The following is a 14,807-nucleotide window of genomic DNA, read 5'->3' on the forward strand; positions in this document are numbered from 1 at the left end:
AACCCTATTTTGGGAAAGCCCTTCAATAAACCAGCCCAATAAGAAGTGAATGTTTAGTAGGAAATATCTCTCAGTGTTGTAAACTTTCCTAATTATCTTTATATGTTTATATAGCCATTAACACTTGTCAGCATGATTTGGGTACAAGAAGTGCAAAGAATGTATAAAGCACAAATGATAGGCCCTGTTGTCAAAAAATATTAGCAAACCTCTCTGAAAGAGAGTGAATGTCATCAGGAAAAATAGACTTTGGTTTATAAAAATTCCACTCACGGTTGCTTTGTGAGCAAACTCTTATGAAAAAATGAAGATTGCTTGGACTGACCTTTGGCTTGTTCCAAGGGCCACGATCTGAAAGATTCCACACTATTATTTAGGAACTAAGCTAAGGAAATAAAGTGGAGAAGGATGAAAAAGTTTTCTGGTGTGTCTATCTGGCTTCTAAGCACAGCAGATCAGGCTAGGTGTGACTCTTGGGGGCTGCCCATAGTCAACTTGCTACCTTCACGCATGGCATTGTCAGGTACGTACATTTTCTCCAGGTCCCCAAATCCTGAAAATGCTCCTTTTGGGATGACTCGCAGTTTCGTGAGGACAAACCTCCTGAAAAGAAAGTGGGATAAAATATCACAACCTATCCATTAATTGGTAAGTAATTGAGTCTCTAACGTATATGTTAGCGAATAGCCATCGTATCTTAAGCACTTGCCAAAATAGTGATGGTGTAAATGCTTTCACATTTTCTCTCTCCATCCCCACCACAAAGTAGTGATGCTGGCACTATTATTAAACCCATTTTGCTTAAGAGGAATCTGGGGTTCAGGGAGGTGAAGGAATTTGCCCAGGCCACATGGCTAGTGTGAGGCAGAGCTGGGATATGAAAATTTTTGCTACCATTACCTTGTGCTGCCTCTCATAGCCCTGTGTGAGGAGGCCTGTGGGTAAGATAAGGAGAGGAAAATGTATTGCACTTTCACTCTGTGCCAGGCAGTCGACATATCAAGATCATTTAATTCTCACCAATGCCCTCATTGTACTGAGAAAGGACGGAAACTTAGATAAAACCAGCTATTTGAAGTACTGTGGCTAGTTAAGTGGTAGAACCAGGATCTTACCCAATTTTGTTTGTTTTCAAAGACTATGTTTTCTCCAAGATATCAAAAGAGGCTGGTGATAACTTTGGGAAGGCCAGGCCTATACACATGAGGTGACAGAAGACAAGACAAAGTTCTTTAAGTCCCACTAAGAAGTCTTGGTGGACTGGGGAGAGATGAGAAGTCATCTGGGAAGGTAAGGGACTTTTACTACTCTTAGAAGTATGGTGGAAGTAAAGTTGGCAAGTGGTTGCAGTTGTATCTTCTAGTTTGTTTATAAAATTAGGTCTGAAGGTGGGAGAGGTATCCTCCTTTTACCTCATTTACATTTGTAGACTAGCCTTCCTCCCTTTTACTTATCCCTCCCCCTCCAGATTTGAACTCTCTTAGATATAATAATTCATCAATTCCCCAGTCACTCCTCTTATTTCTTGGAGGAGGGAGGGAGCTATCTCCTACACCTCAATCACCCTTATAACACTTTAGCTATCATAATTCTTGGTAATTTCAATATCTTGACCTCTCAGTTTCTTGGTCTCTTCTCAATTGATCTTGTCCTCCCCAGTAACCCACCCATTCTCTTGGCCATAGCCTCATCTTGTCATCACCAATAACCAATCCCATCCACAATATCATTTCATGAATCCCACTTTCTAATCACTGCTTCCTATCTTCCCACCTAGTATTCCAACTCCCAAACTACTTCAAACCCACCAGGAGCTCCAACCCCACCATATTTTCTCCATTCCAAAGTATTCCCCTCCCTCCACGGTTTATATTCCGTGGTCCATCATTAAAATCTTGACTTGCATATATCTTCAACTTCCTTGTCCTTCATTCACTTTCTCATACGCACTTGGAAGAAAAACAACTCTGGTTAAATCCATCTGTATGCATGGGTAACACAGCTGGAGACTCCTGACTGTGTTAGGAGTCATCATAAGCAGTCATTTCAGATGAGTCCTTAATGCCACCTGGCAAGAACACTGTGTGTCCCATAAATTCTATCCCTCATTTTCATGGATAATCATGAAGGGTTTTGGCAGTGTTATTATCCCCATTTTGCCTAAGAAGAAATGGGGGTTCGGGTAGGTTAAGAAACTTGCCCAGGGTCACATGGCTGGTATGTGGCGGAACTGCGATATGAATCTTGTTTATCCCCACTACTCTATGCTGCCTCCTGTAGCTCTGTGTGTGGCCATTTCTCTTCTCTATTCCAACCACTAACACCTTTTCCTTTATTGTCACTCACAGCTGACTTGCTTCTTATTCCAAAGAGAAAATGAAACCAGTAGAAGAGAATTTCCACTTGCTTTCACCACCACAACCATCAACTCATCTGCATCTGTGTGCAGACCTTCAGCCTTCCCTCCTGTTTCTGTGGGTGAAGTCTCTGTGCTTCTGTCTATGTCCAGCTCCTCCACATTTGTACCAGATGCCTTCCCTTCTCTTCCAATGGAGATAACAAAATAGCAATTCTCTCCTTTCTTTCATACATCACCATATTCCCCTTCTTGACTGGATTCCTCTCACCAATATACAAATATGCCATAATTTATTCCATCTAAGAAAACTTCTTGAACCTCACAGCCACCTCCAGCTTTTTCCATTTATTTTCCCTCCCAGTTAGAACAAAATTGTTTCAAGTATTTGTCTCTCCACTTCCTCAAAATTCCTTCTGAAGTCTCCCCATCTCACTCTGGTAAATGTCCAAATTTCTTACAATGGCTTATAGGGCCCTACAAGAGCTTCCTTCTCCTCTTCACCTAGATCCTCTAATCTCCTTTTTGACAGCTCTCCACTTTGCTCACCCCACTCTTGTCAGAGTTACCTCTTGCTATTCCATGAACATACGAAGTTTCTTCTTGCCTAAAGTTTCTGCATTTGTAGTTCTCCCTGCCTGGAATATTTCTTCCCTAGATAAACTCATGTTTTTTTCCCTCAGCCATCTTCTTTGCTCAAATATTTTTTCAGTGATGTTTTCCCCAACCACCCTATTTAAAATGGCAATCTCTCAAACCTGGCATCTGGACCCCTTTACTGTTTAATTTTTTTCTCCGTAACATGTATCGCTGTCTGACATGTTATGCAGTCTCTGTATGTATGTATGTATGTATGTATTTAGCTTTTTTTCATATTTAGAACATTCATGAAGGCAGGCATTTTTTCCTGACCTATTTACTGCTTATACCAGATACCTAGAATAGTGCCTACTATAGGATTTGTGCTGGGTAAGCACTGAATGACTGAATGGATGGAAGTAGGGCAGTCTGATTTTCAGGCTTGAGTATGGTGGAATTACAAGTGACCCTTTAGGAATCTCTAAAATAAGATACTGTTCTTTCCACTGGCTTTTCTCCCTCTGGCCTTCTCTTGCTTTGTAACAGATTAATAGGAATTTGGTTTTCTTTCCACTTTAATCCTTCCTTCAGCGAGGCAGTCTATGAGCAGGAATTATGTGGATTTGTGGATAATTTCATGTACCTTCATTGCTTCCGTCTCCTCTCATTTATTGTTGTTAGTGAAATCCCTGTTTCAGATAAAGCTATTACTCAGGTAAGGAGGTCTTTTCTTTGACTTTGTTTGCATTTGTCTTCCACACACTGATTGTATGGCAAGGAATCTTGGGAGAGAACCTGTGTGCTATTTTCACTGTGGAGGAATCTACATACTTGTTGGAAAGGCAAGACCAGAAACCCTGGGATTACCAAAACACAGTTGCGGGAGACATGTGGTAGAATCACTGTAAACATATTCAGGATTGAAATGAGAAAGATCTCAAAATATATCAATATATGAAAGGAAGACTGGAGGAAGAAAGGAGGGAGGGGATGAATTTTGTGCCTTGAGCTCAAAATTATCGTCAGGTCACACTAAAAGTATTGTCTCTATGAAACCATTTAAAATGAAAGGAGATGTAGTTTAGGATTGGATGGAATAGACATGAAGAGTATTTCTAGAATGTTCGTCTGAAAGGAATCAAGGTTAGTTCACCCTCCTTTAACTGTACTCACTTAAACTTAGTAAATATGTGGCAGTTCCTTTTCTTCCCTATTTATCACGAGACAGAAGAATGATGAAAACAAATCAATAAAAGTAAATAATAAAATCATTTTAAACCACTCAGGCGAAAATTTGCAAGGGAGTAGAAATATTGAAGTCTAATACTAACTAATGAAATGTACAGAGAGTTGCATAACTGACTCTTCTATGATAATTGACTCTTCGATTTAATGACAAGTCAACTAGATAGCCCTTTTTGGTTCAATCCTAGTACCAGGCACATTTTCTAAAATGTTTAAGGCCCAGACTTGTATTGAGTGGTTCAAATTTATTAGCATAATTAAATCTTTTTCAGAGATTGAAAAGCTTGACTTCCATTTCCTGAAATATTATAGGCTGGGTAACTTGAAGATATTTCCACTTAAAATCATCTGGGATTCATCTATAAAACATAACACACAGTATTCTAAAGGCATACCTGAGCTTGCAAGAAAGTATGAGAAGTCCCCAGGGGCCCAAAGTAAAACAGCTAAATACCAGATGGACTCTTCTGTAGCAAATGCAGACCAGAACTCTAAGAGGGTAAACTGAAGCTAAGGTATCTGGAGAGCGAGTTTTTCAACTTAGTTGCCAAAGGATTTGTATTTTGATGCCAAATTGGCACATGTGATGAGAGATGGAGGATGGAACTCAAATATTCACATCAGTCTTCCGATCTATGTACCCTACCTATCTCAGTCACATGCAGTCTATAAAAAAAGGCACAGAAAGGAAAGGAGAGGCAATTTTCAATGAAATAACATCCAGAAATTTTTAATACATTATGAAAGACCTGAATCATCAAATTCAGAAGTCTCAACAAGTCCTGGGACGAAAACCAAATAAATTCACTGCCAGATACCTATGAACTAAAACTGTAAACCATAAAAGAAAAGGCTTTAAATGTAGACAGGAGTTTTCCTTTCTGTTTCCTCTTTTTCCTTCCGTTTCCTTACTTTCTGTTGAAGATTGATTATCTTCAAAGGAAAAATTATTAGAAAGTATAAAAATATCTTCAAAATTATTAGAGAAAGTGCCAATTTTAATTTTCTACTTAGAAAATTATTATTCAAATATGAGTATAAAATAAAGACATTTATAGACAAATTTAATTTGCCACTTACACTCTGTTACAAAATAACTTTAGGGAATAAGAAAATTGAACCCAGTAGGAAGGGATTTAAAACGCAAAGGAATAGTGAACAAATTGGTAAACATATGGATAACTTAATAACATAATAATATAAAACTACAGTAATAATGACTAATTGGGAGGGGGGAGCTTAAAAACAAGGTAAAGTGAAATACCAGAAAACAATAATATGTATGATGGAATGGAGTGATCATAATGAAAGCATTTCAAAATGCCTATATTGTTTGGAAAGAGAAAATATATATTAATTCATTTTAGATTGTGTTAGATCATGTATACATATTACAAATTGAAAGTAATCACAAAGGGAGTAGAAATATAATATTTACAAAACAGTAAAAATAGAGATAAAAGTAAAAAAATAGAGATAAAAAACCTTCAATTATCAACAGAAGGCACAAAGGGTAAAAACGCACAGAATATGTGGAATAAATAGCACAAAATATGGCAGAAATAAATGTGTCAATAGTAAATGTAAGTGGAACAAACTCATTCATAAAAAGACAAATATTGTCAAATTGGTTATTAAAACCAAATCTAGGCAGTGCAACAGTGGCTCAGCAGGTAAAATTCTCACCTGCCATGCTGGAGACCTGGGTTTGATTCCGGGTTTCTGCCCATGCAAAAAAAAAATATCCAAGTCTATGCTATTTACAAGAGAGCTAACCCAAACACAAATTTATAGACTGACTGTAATAGCCATCTCAGGCAAATATCAACCCAGAGAAAAGTGATGAGGCTATAATAATATGAGTAAAAACAGACATTAGGGTAAAAAAGCATTATTGGTGATAAAATGTGTTACTAAATAATGATAAATAGAACAATTAACCATGATTTATAAGTTTTTTTTGCAGGCAACATTTTCAAAATATATAAAGGAGAAAGAAAATATTTCCTTTATATATTTCAAAACAAAAAAAATAAAATGAGCAAATTAAGGAGAAAATTACAAATCCACAGTAATAGGTATTTTAACACATGTACTCAGAAATTGATGGATTTGGAGGTAAAAATATTAGTGAGTAAATAGAATATTAAACAGCAATTAACAAGCTTGATCTAATGGAAAATATATAGGGAACTCAGCATCCAATTCAATATGGAATATTAAACAAATTGACCAAGTACTAGATCACAACACAAATTGGTACCAAGCGAATCATGTTCATTGACAATTATGTAATTACATTGTTTAGAAAGCAATAATAAAAGATAATTAACAACAATTTAATAAAGGTAATTAGCATCTATCTGGAAAACTAAAATTAAACCACACTACACCAAACAAAAATCATCCATCTAAATCATAAATGGGTCAAAGAAGAAATTATAATCAAACTTTGGAATTACCAGAGATTGAACAATAATGAATAAACACGTGGAATGCAGCCAAACTGTAAGTATACAGAGAAGTTTTTAGCTTTAAATTCTTATACTAGAAAGGAAAAAATGATTAAAAATTTGGATGCAAGGGTGGTTCAGTGGTAGAATGCTTGCCTTCTATGTGGGAGACCTGGGTTTGATTGCCTGGCCATGTGTCTCCCCCCCTCCAAAAAAAAAAATAATGTGCTATAGCTGCTGCCATATGATCTAGCAATTCCGTTATTAGGAACATACTCAAAAGATCTGAAAGCAGGGATGCAAACAGCCAGTTGCACACCAGTGTTCACAGTGGCATTATTCACAATTGCCAAAAGATGGAATCAACCCAAGTGTCCATCAAACAATGAATGTATTAAAAAAAGTGGCATATACGTATAACAGAATAATATTCAGCTGTAAGAAGGAATGATGTTCTGATACGTGTGACAACGTACATGAACCTTGAGGACATTGTGGTGAATGAAATAAGCCAGACACAAAAGAAGTATGTAAATTTCCTTTCCATTATGAATATAGTTCTTAATGGAAACATGTTTAACAAGAAAAAATAGAAAATAAAATAATAAAACAATGAGAGGCGTGAAAAATAGCACCTAACTACGGATCTAACAAGTTTTAAATTATTGAACCCTAAGAACAACTTTCTAACTTTAAAGTTGAAAAATCAAACAATATGGATCACTTCATAGAAACCTGAAACATATCAAGCATAGAAACCTACCACCTACCTGACTCACGAAGATATAGAAAAACTGAATAGATCTATAACCATTAAAAAATTGGGCTGGGAGTTAAAAATCTATACACACAAAAAATAAAGTCAGCTTCATATGCTCTTAGACTTAAATCCTACCTCTATAAACGAAGAGAAAATCCCAATCTTACACAAAGTATTCTGAAAACTAGCAAAAGAGGAAATACTTTCCAACACATTTCATGTGCTGAAGTATAATCTCAGTAATAACTAGGCAGAGATGATAACAAGGAAACCTTTTAGGCCTATCTCACTTAATAATGTAAATGGAAAAATCAGAAATAATATCTGGCAAGATGTATTCAGCAGAGTCTAAACAAATAATACAATATGACCAGTTGGAGTTTTTTCCTGGATTTCAAGGATAGTTGAGCAGAAGAAACTATTAAAGAAATTTTCCATGTGAAGAAATTAAAAGAGAAAAATGCATAATTATCTTAATAGACAGACATAGAAAATATATTTGATGGAAACCCAAACACATTCATGATAAAATCTCTTAAACTAGGAAAAGGAGTAGTATCCTTACTCTGCTAAGAGGTATGATCTAACAAACCTACAACAAATATCATGCTCTATGGTGAAATATTATACACATTCCATTTAAAATCAGGAATGAGGCAAGGATGCCTGCAATTACCTCTTCAAATCAATAGTGTACTGGATGCCCTAGCCTGCACCATAAGACAAGAAAAAAATATAAGGATTATTAATGAAGGACTGTCATTATATATCAACAGCATGATCTAGCCAAACAAAGAGAATCTATTCTTTAATTAATCTAAGAGATCATCACCATAACTAATAAGAAAGTCCAGTAAGGTAGCTGGGTAGGAGTGTACAAAATGAATTTGCATTCTCACTAATTTCCCCTCTCATGTTATTTTTAAAGTTTATCAGTTACAATAGTCGCAAAATGTATACAATATCCAGAAATTAATCCAAGAAAAAGAAGACTCATTATTTATGGAGAATAATCCAAACCTTAACTAAAGTACACTTAACAAAACCTGAAAAAAATAGACGTTTTTTAAAAACTTGAACAAATGTGCAGAAATAGCATATCTATAAATAAGGTCTCCATTTTGTGAAGATATCTATTTTAATCTACATTAATATATAAATTCAATGCAAGACCTGTCTAAGGAGCAATAGTATTTTTGTTTACTTTTTGGAGTGTGTGTGTGGAAACTGAATAGCTAATTTTAATATTTGTGTAGAAGACGGTGGGGCCGAGAATAGTCAAGGGAATTCTGAGGAAGTAAAACAAGTTTGGGACATTGCCATACCAGGTAATGCGATTTTCATAAAGTGACAGTGATTAAAACGCTGTGGTATTGGCATACGGACTGAAAAACAGATCTGTGGAAGATAATACAGAGCCCAGGAACAGTTTCACAAAACAAAAGAAAGTAACAAATGACAGAGTAGCATTAAAAATCAATGGAGGGCGGGCCACGGTGGCTCAGCAGGCAAGAATGCTTGCCTGCCATGCCAGAGGACCCAGGTTTGATTCCCGGTGCCTGCCCATGTTTAAAAAAAAATCAATGGAGGGGGCGGGCCACTGTGGCTCAGCAGGCAGAGTTCTCCCCTGTGATGCCGGCGACCCGGGTTCAATTCCCAGGACCTGCCCATGCAAAAAAAAAAAAAAAAAAAAAAAAAATATATATATATATATATATCAATGAAGGGGGCACATCATGAGTAGTTCAGTGGTAGAATGCTCGCCTGACACGCAGAAGACCTGGGTTCCAAAAAAAAAAAACAAAAACAGTGGAGGATGACACGGGCTAATTAATAAAGGAGGCTGAAACTATTGATTATCCTTGTGGAATAATAGCATAAGACCTTTGTTTATTATCATATTAAAATCTTAATTTGAAGTTTAAGAAAGACTTAAATGTGGAAAATAAAAACTTTTAAACAATAAACTTCTGTTCAGAAGACTTTTCTAAAAAAGACAAAAAAGGTGCATACCAACAATTGAAAAACTGATGAATTAACTTCATTAAAATTGAAATTTTCTGTAAAAAAAAGATCAATACACTAACTGAGCAGATAAGCTATAGACAGGAAAAGACATTTGCAAAATATGGAACTACCAAAGTCTTAGCATCCAGAATATAAAAGAATGAGAGAAACACAAACAACCCAGTAGAAAAAACTGGCAAAAGATATGAACAGGCAATCATAGAAGAGAAAATGCAAATGGCCAATAAGCATATGAAAAGATGCTCAAATTCACTAGCATTCAGGAAAATGCAAAGTTGAACAATAAGTAGATACCATTACACACCATCATATTGCAAACATTAAAAAGGAACTCTCACAATGCCAGTGATGGCGAGGCAGTGGGATAACAATATTTTCTACCCTCTTTATGTAAGTGTAGTTTGGTATAACTGCTTTTGAGAGGCATTTGGCCATTTATATGAAATTTGAAGATATAAGTGACCTTGGTCCCAGGTAAAAGAATAATCTTTGCAGTATCTTTTGTACTAGCAAAAAAAGCTGGCAATAACCTAAATGTCCATAAACAAGAGAATGAATAAAAATTAATAAATTGTGCTATATTGACATGATGACATATTACAGAGCCCTGAAAAGGAATGAACTGGATAGAGATATGTGTAACAATCTGGAAATACCCAAAGCACAGTCCTGAGCAAAAAAAAAATTGATGATATATTTGTGCAATGTGTACAGTATATTTTGTCAGCATTAATATACTGTGATAATACAGTATACAGCATATTATATTGTAATAGTACATATAGTAGTTAGAAATTTATCTATATTAAAGGGAAAGAAAACATTTCTGGAAAAGATCAACTCCAAAATGAGCATAGCGTTTACCTCTATATCTAAAATATTATGTATTTTTTAAAATATCTGAATGATTATGACTGAATATTAAATTTGGCAAAGCTAAGTAGTGTTTGTTATATTATTCTCTGCAGTTCATGCTTGAAATACTTCATGATTAATTTTTCAAGACTGAAATTTTCCCCAGGCCATACTCCAAACATCATTTTTTTTTTTAACAGAGAGATTTTAAAAGAATCATCGAATAGTTTTTGCCGGATTGTACCTTAAAACCAGTTTGCAAGGGACTTGAAAGTGCCTCCATGATTTCTGTAAAGATGCTCAATTCCTCAAAAAGACTCTGAAAAGAAAATTTTCTTCACTATATTGCAAGTTACCTAGTATCTTTTCTATGATAAATGAAGTAGGTGGTTTTGTTTCTTTTTTTGGTTGTTCATTTTGTTTTGTTTTTCTTTTCCAAAATTTGGAGGCTTTAGGATTCCCTTGAACTGTGTCTCGGTTAGAAGCAATTTATATCTTGGGCAGTTCATTCACCCTTGGCCAAATTTAATTTCCCTTTTTGGCTAAAGAAGTGGTCTGAAAGATCCCATAAACATGCATTCCAGCAGCTTGGGAAAAAGCCAATATTCTTTTTGAGAAAGCTGCCTTTTTTATGAAGGTTCAAGTGCAAATGACACTGGGCTCTGTGTGCTTTGAAATTCACACAAGTTTAAAAATTAAAGTGAGAACAGCTTGGCAAAGGATATACAGAAAGAAATATGCTTTACATTCTTTAGGTCAAAGCCTTACCCTAATTAACTTCCTGGGAATGTATTTAGGAAAACTATCCAAACAGGTAGATAGAATTAAATAAGCAAATTATACCAGAAACAAAAAAAAATAGTCTAAATATCTGGAATGGCACCTTTACATGATGTAGGTCATGACCATCCCACTATCAAAAGCATGTGGCATCTAATTGGTTACATTTGTCATGTTGCTACACAACGGTCTTGAAGCTACATGGGGCAGGAGATAGCAGTTGTTAGGTAAGAAGAGGTGGCTTCCATATGTAACTTGATCTTAAACTTTATTTGGTTTTTACTTCTCTGCATATTGGCATAGGTCCTAACTGCCTAGAATAATACAATAGAGGCAAGTTGGTCCCACACTCTAATGTCAGCAGCTACATTTCTGTGCTAGGCACGGTAAAGCCCTGGGAAATGGTTTCTGCCAGCACATCCCCTCACCCGCCATCAGACTGTGGAAGCAAATGCAAAAATGACTTATTGTGGGTTGCAAAATCTCCTAGTGAGGACTTATTGGGGGAGAATTGTCAATGTTTGCATGCCTCTTCTATGGCATGTGTGTGTGGCGGCGGTGGTGGTGGTGATAGGGGGTGCTTGTTTTTCACCTTATGCCAACTATGGGAGATACTGAGAGAAACAAACACATTTTCTGCAATTTGGGAAATTGCAAAAATTTCCCAACTGGGATGTGACTCAGGCCTGACCTCTAAAGGGGCAAGTGGCCAGTTGCCTTAGTTGAGAGATGCAGTGCTACAGAAACCAGCAAATGTATGGGTTTCTCATGAGCTGAGCATGGACTCAGCAGAAGGGAGTTGGGCTGCTCATCCTGAAAGAGATGGACCTCCCTGTATGGTGAACTGATCACAAAAGAAAGAACAGCTGAAGTCGGTGGGAGGAGGTTCTGCTCTGCAGATGGAGGTCTCCAGTGTAAGGACCTGATAAGCCAAGGGGAGCTCCCATGGAAATGCGTGTTAACATTTGGTTATCTCCCAGACCCAAAGCATCGTTGAGCCAGATGGCTACTGTACCTTCGTGTGAGATCCCGCTCCTTTCCCTCTTATTTCTCTCCCTCCTGAGCTCAGCCTCAGCGGGACCAGAAAGAATAGCAAGTCAGGGAGGAGGTGGAATAAGGAAGAGAGAAGAAGCTCTCTTGCTCCTTTGCCAGCTCTTACCTCACTCCCCTTTTGAGCCTGAAACAGGCCTAGCTGTGGGAGTGCAGAAACTTTAAATAAGGTGAAAGACTGGAGCTTTGATAAAGGAGTGCTGGAGTTCTCCTACCTTTATGAGACCAGAAAAGCTATTGGGTGGGAAGAATTTCATCTGAGGTGGGAAGAAATGAATCAGTAGAGTGGGTTTGGGAAGAAATGAATCAGTAGAGTGGATTTGCCCTGCAGCAGTGGTGGTAAAGAAGAAAGTTGCTTTTTTTTTTAACATGGGCAGGCACCAGGAATTGAACCCGGATCTCCAGCTTGGCAGGCAAGAACTCTGCCACTGAGCCACCGTGGCCCACCTGAAATTTGCTTTTTGTTTGCCCCCTCCTCAATCCTTCTTGATAAATCTATTTTGCTTCCTGAGTTGGTGAAAACCTTCTCCAAGTCATCCTTTATTCAAGGGAGAAAAAGTATTAAGCTTTTAAATGGGAGAAGGAATGAAAAGCATTCTTGTGCCTACCTCCCTCCTCTATCTTATTTAGCCCAAATTATATGAACTGTTAATGACCACTTTAGGACAGAGAAGTCAAACTGCCTTGACCTCTTGGCACAGTTTAGGATAGCCAAGAAATATTTTTAAGTCAGGGGACTAGCTGTAGAGAGCATCTATATAATACCAGAATAGCTGGCTGAATGTGGGGAAATCCAATTGTCTTGATGTATAGTCTCCACTAGATGATTTATTCAGCTGAATTTCCAGATATTCTGCCTCATATAGATAGTGCTACAGGCTATTGTTCCACTCAGCTCACAATACCAGGGTGTCTTGTTTAGGGGAAAAAATTAACATTTGTAAGTTAGAAACTCATGAGGCAGTACCACTCCAAGCCCAACTCTATACACCTCACCATCTATGTCTCTTTGATTTCCCCTTAACAACCTTTCCAGAGTGACAATTCTTTACTTTTATCATCTCCCAGTGAACAAGTGCTTTCTAATAGCTGTTTGAATTTGCTTTCCTTTCATTTCCATTTATGTGTCTTTATCTCAGCATCAGTGCTGGGCTGATGAAAGGGACATAGGATTGCCAAGCTGACTGTACATCATTCCTGACTTTATCTTCTCCATTGCACAACCTTCGCATCAAGGTTATAAAGGCTATTCTTTCTGACTCCCCCACCCCTTGTTTGCACTGTTTGTGGAATTGCTGTCTATATCACATTCTATCACTTGTTCACTTTCACCTTCCTGCTTGAGTCTGATTTATATAACCCATTTTATAACAGCTCTGGATTGAGAAGCAAAATGGTGAAGAGAAAAGATTACCAGGATAAAAAATTGGAGGTCCTGGGCTGTATACTGGGTTCTACTACTAGGTATGTAAGTGATTGGGTAAAGTCAAGTCACCTGTTAGACCTCAATTTTCTCATTCATAAACTGAAGGTTTGAACCAGATGATCTCTAAGGTTCTATATATATTTTATTAATGTGGCTGTATAGTGGAATTCCTTCAAATGCTGTCCCCCTTCTTTCTTATTCTGTTTAAAGTAAAAGAGGCAATTTTATAAGTGCTCAGTACAGAATGAAGTCCATCATTAGCATAGCCCTTCTTTTCTGCTTGTCAAGGTCAGTAACCCTTGAACTTGTCCCTTCCTTCCCATCCCTTTTGCCATCACCCAGCTGAGACCATTATCCCCTTGCATCTAGAACTTTGGCTGTGACCTACTACCAGGTCCTCCTCCTTTGGTCTCTACTGTTCAATCTCTTCCACCTACTTGTGACCAGCATGCTCCTCCTTGAACACTACCATATCACATTTCTAACTCAAAATCAGAATAACGCAAAAAAAATGAAAATGCAAAAAATGGCAAACAGAATACACATACAAATCCCCCTTCAGTTGTTCATCATTGCATATAGGAATCTTAACTCATTTGTCAGCCATTTTGGGCACTCTACAATTTACCTACATCTCTTTTAAAAGTTCTACTGCTTTCTGCATGTAAACTCAACTCTAGCTAGGCCCTCACCAACTTTCGGCTTGTGCTGTATTTGTAGTAAAGACCCAGGTGTCTATGTCCTATCTCCTTAAGTGCATGCAGTGCTTCCACAGAGCAGGAGGCAAGCCACTTGTCCAAACTCCACAGCACATAGCCAGTGCTTGCATGTTGCAGATATTAATAAATATCAGTAGAATGGTATTTATACTAGCAATAGTGCTAAGTTTAAGGTGTTTGAGCATCTCCTACTCTAAATCACATTTTTTAGGCCTTTTAAAATTATTCCAAACATTTATTCAGTTTGTTTAAAACAGCACTTAGGGCATATATGAATGTTGAAAAAGGAATCTAGCTTTCTAAGAATATAGTACAAACTTAGTGAAGAATATAGAAAAGATTCCCTAGGATATGGGAGAGCAGTTGGTATAAAGTAAAAACTGCAAATTATTGGCCCATGGATGAAATCCAGCTTGAGATGTGTTCAGCCCACACAGTTTAAAGAAATTTTACTTGGTTGCCAGGTTTTAAAATTGTGAAAGTTCATCTGAAAAATCCAAATTTCTGGCTTCTGTTGAAAATTTGGAAGATCTAGCAACACGGGATGCCATTGCTA

At 37.1% G+C, this 14,807-nt stretch overlaps 1 protein-coding gene across 7 annotated transcripts in view; it reads right to left on the minus strand.

Annotated features, from left to right (window-relative positions):
- The window catches only part of FSHR (follicle stimulating hormone receptor), a 200,018-nt gene that overhangs the window by 109,358 nt on the left and 75,853 nt on the right, over nt 1-14,807 (minus strand). For 6 of the 7 annotated variants that reach the window (XM_077134185.1, XM_077134182.1, XM_077134179.1 and 3 more), the window contains exon 2: nt 532-603. The exons of the other annotated variant lie outside the window; for it this stretch is intronic. In XM_077134185.1, the coding sequence (XP_076990300.1) occupies nt 532-603 (72 nt within the window). The remainder of the gene's footprint in view (nt 1-531; nt 604-14,807) is intronic. 7 annotated transcript variants of the gene reach the window in all.

This window comes from Tamandua tetradactyla, chromosome 17 (assembly GCF_023851605.1).
Source record: "Tamandua tetradactyla isolate mTamTet1 chromosome 17, mTamTet1.pri, whole genome shotgun sequence".
Lineage (NCBI taxonomy): Eukaryota > Metazoa > Chordata > Mammalia > Pilosa > Myrmecophagidae > Tamandua > Tamandua tetradactyla.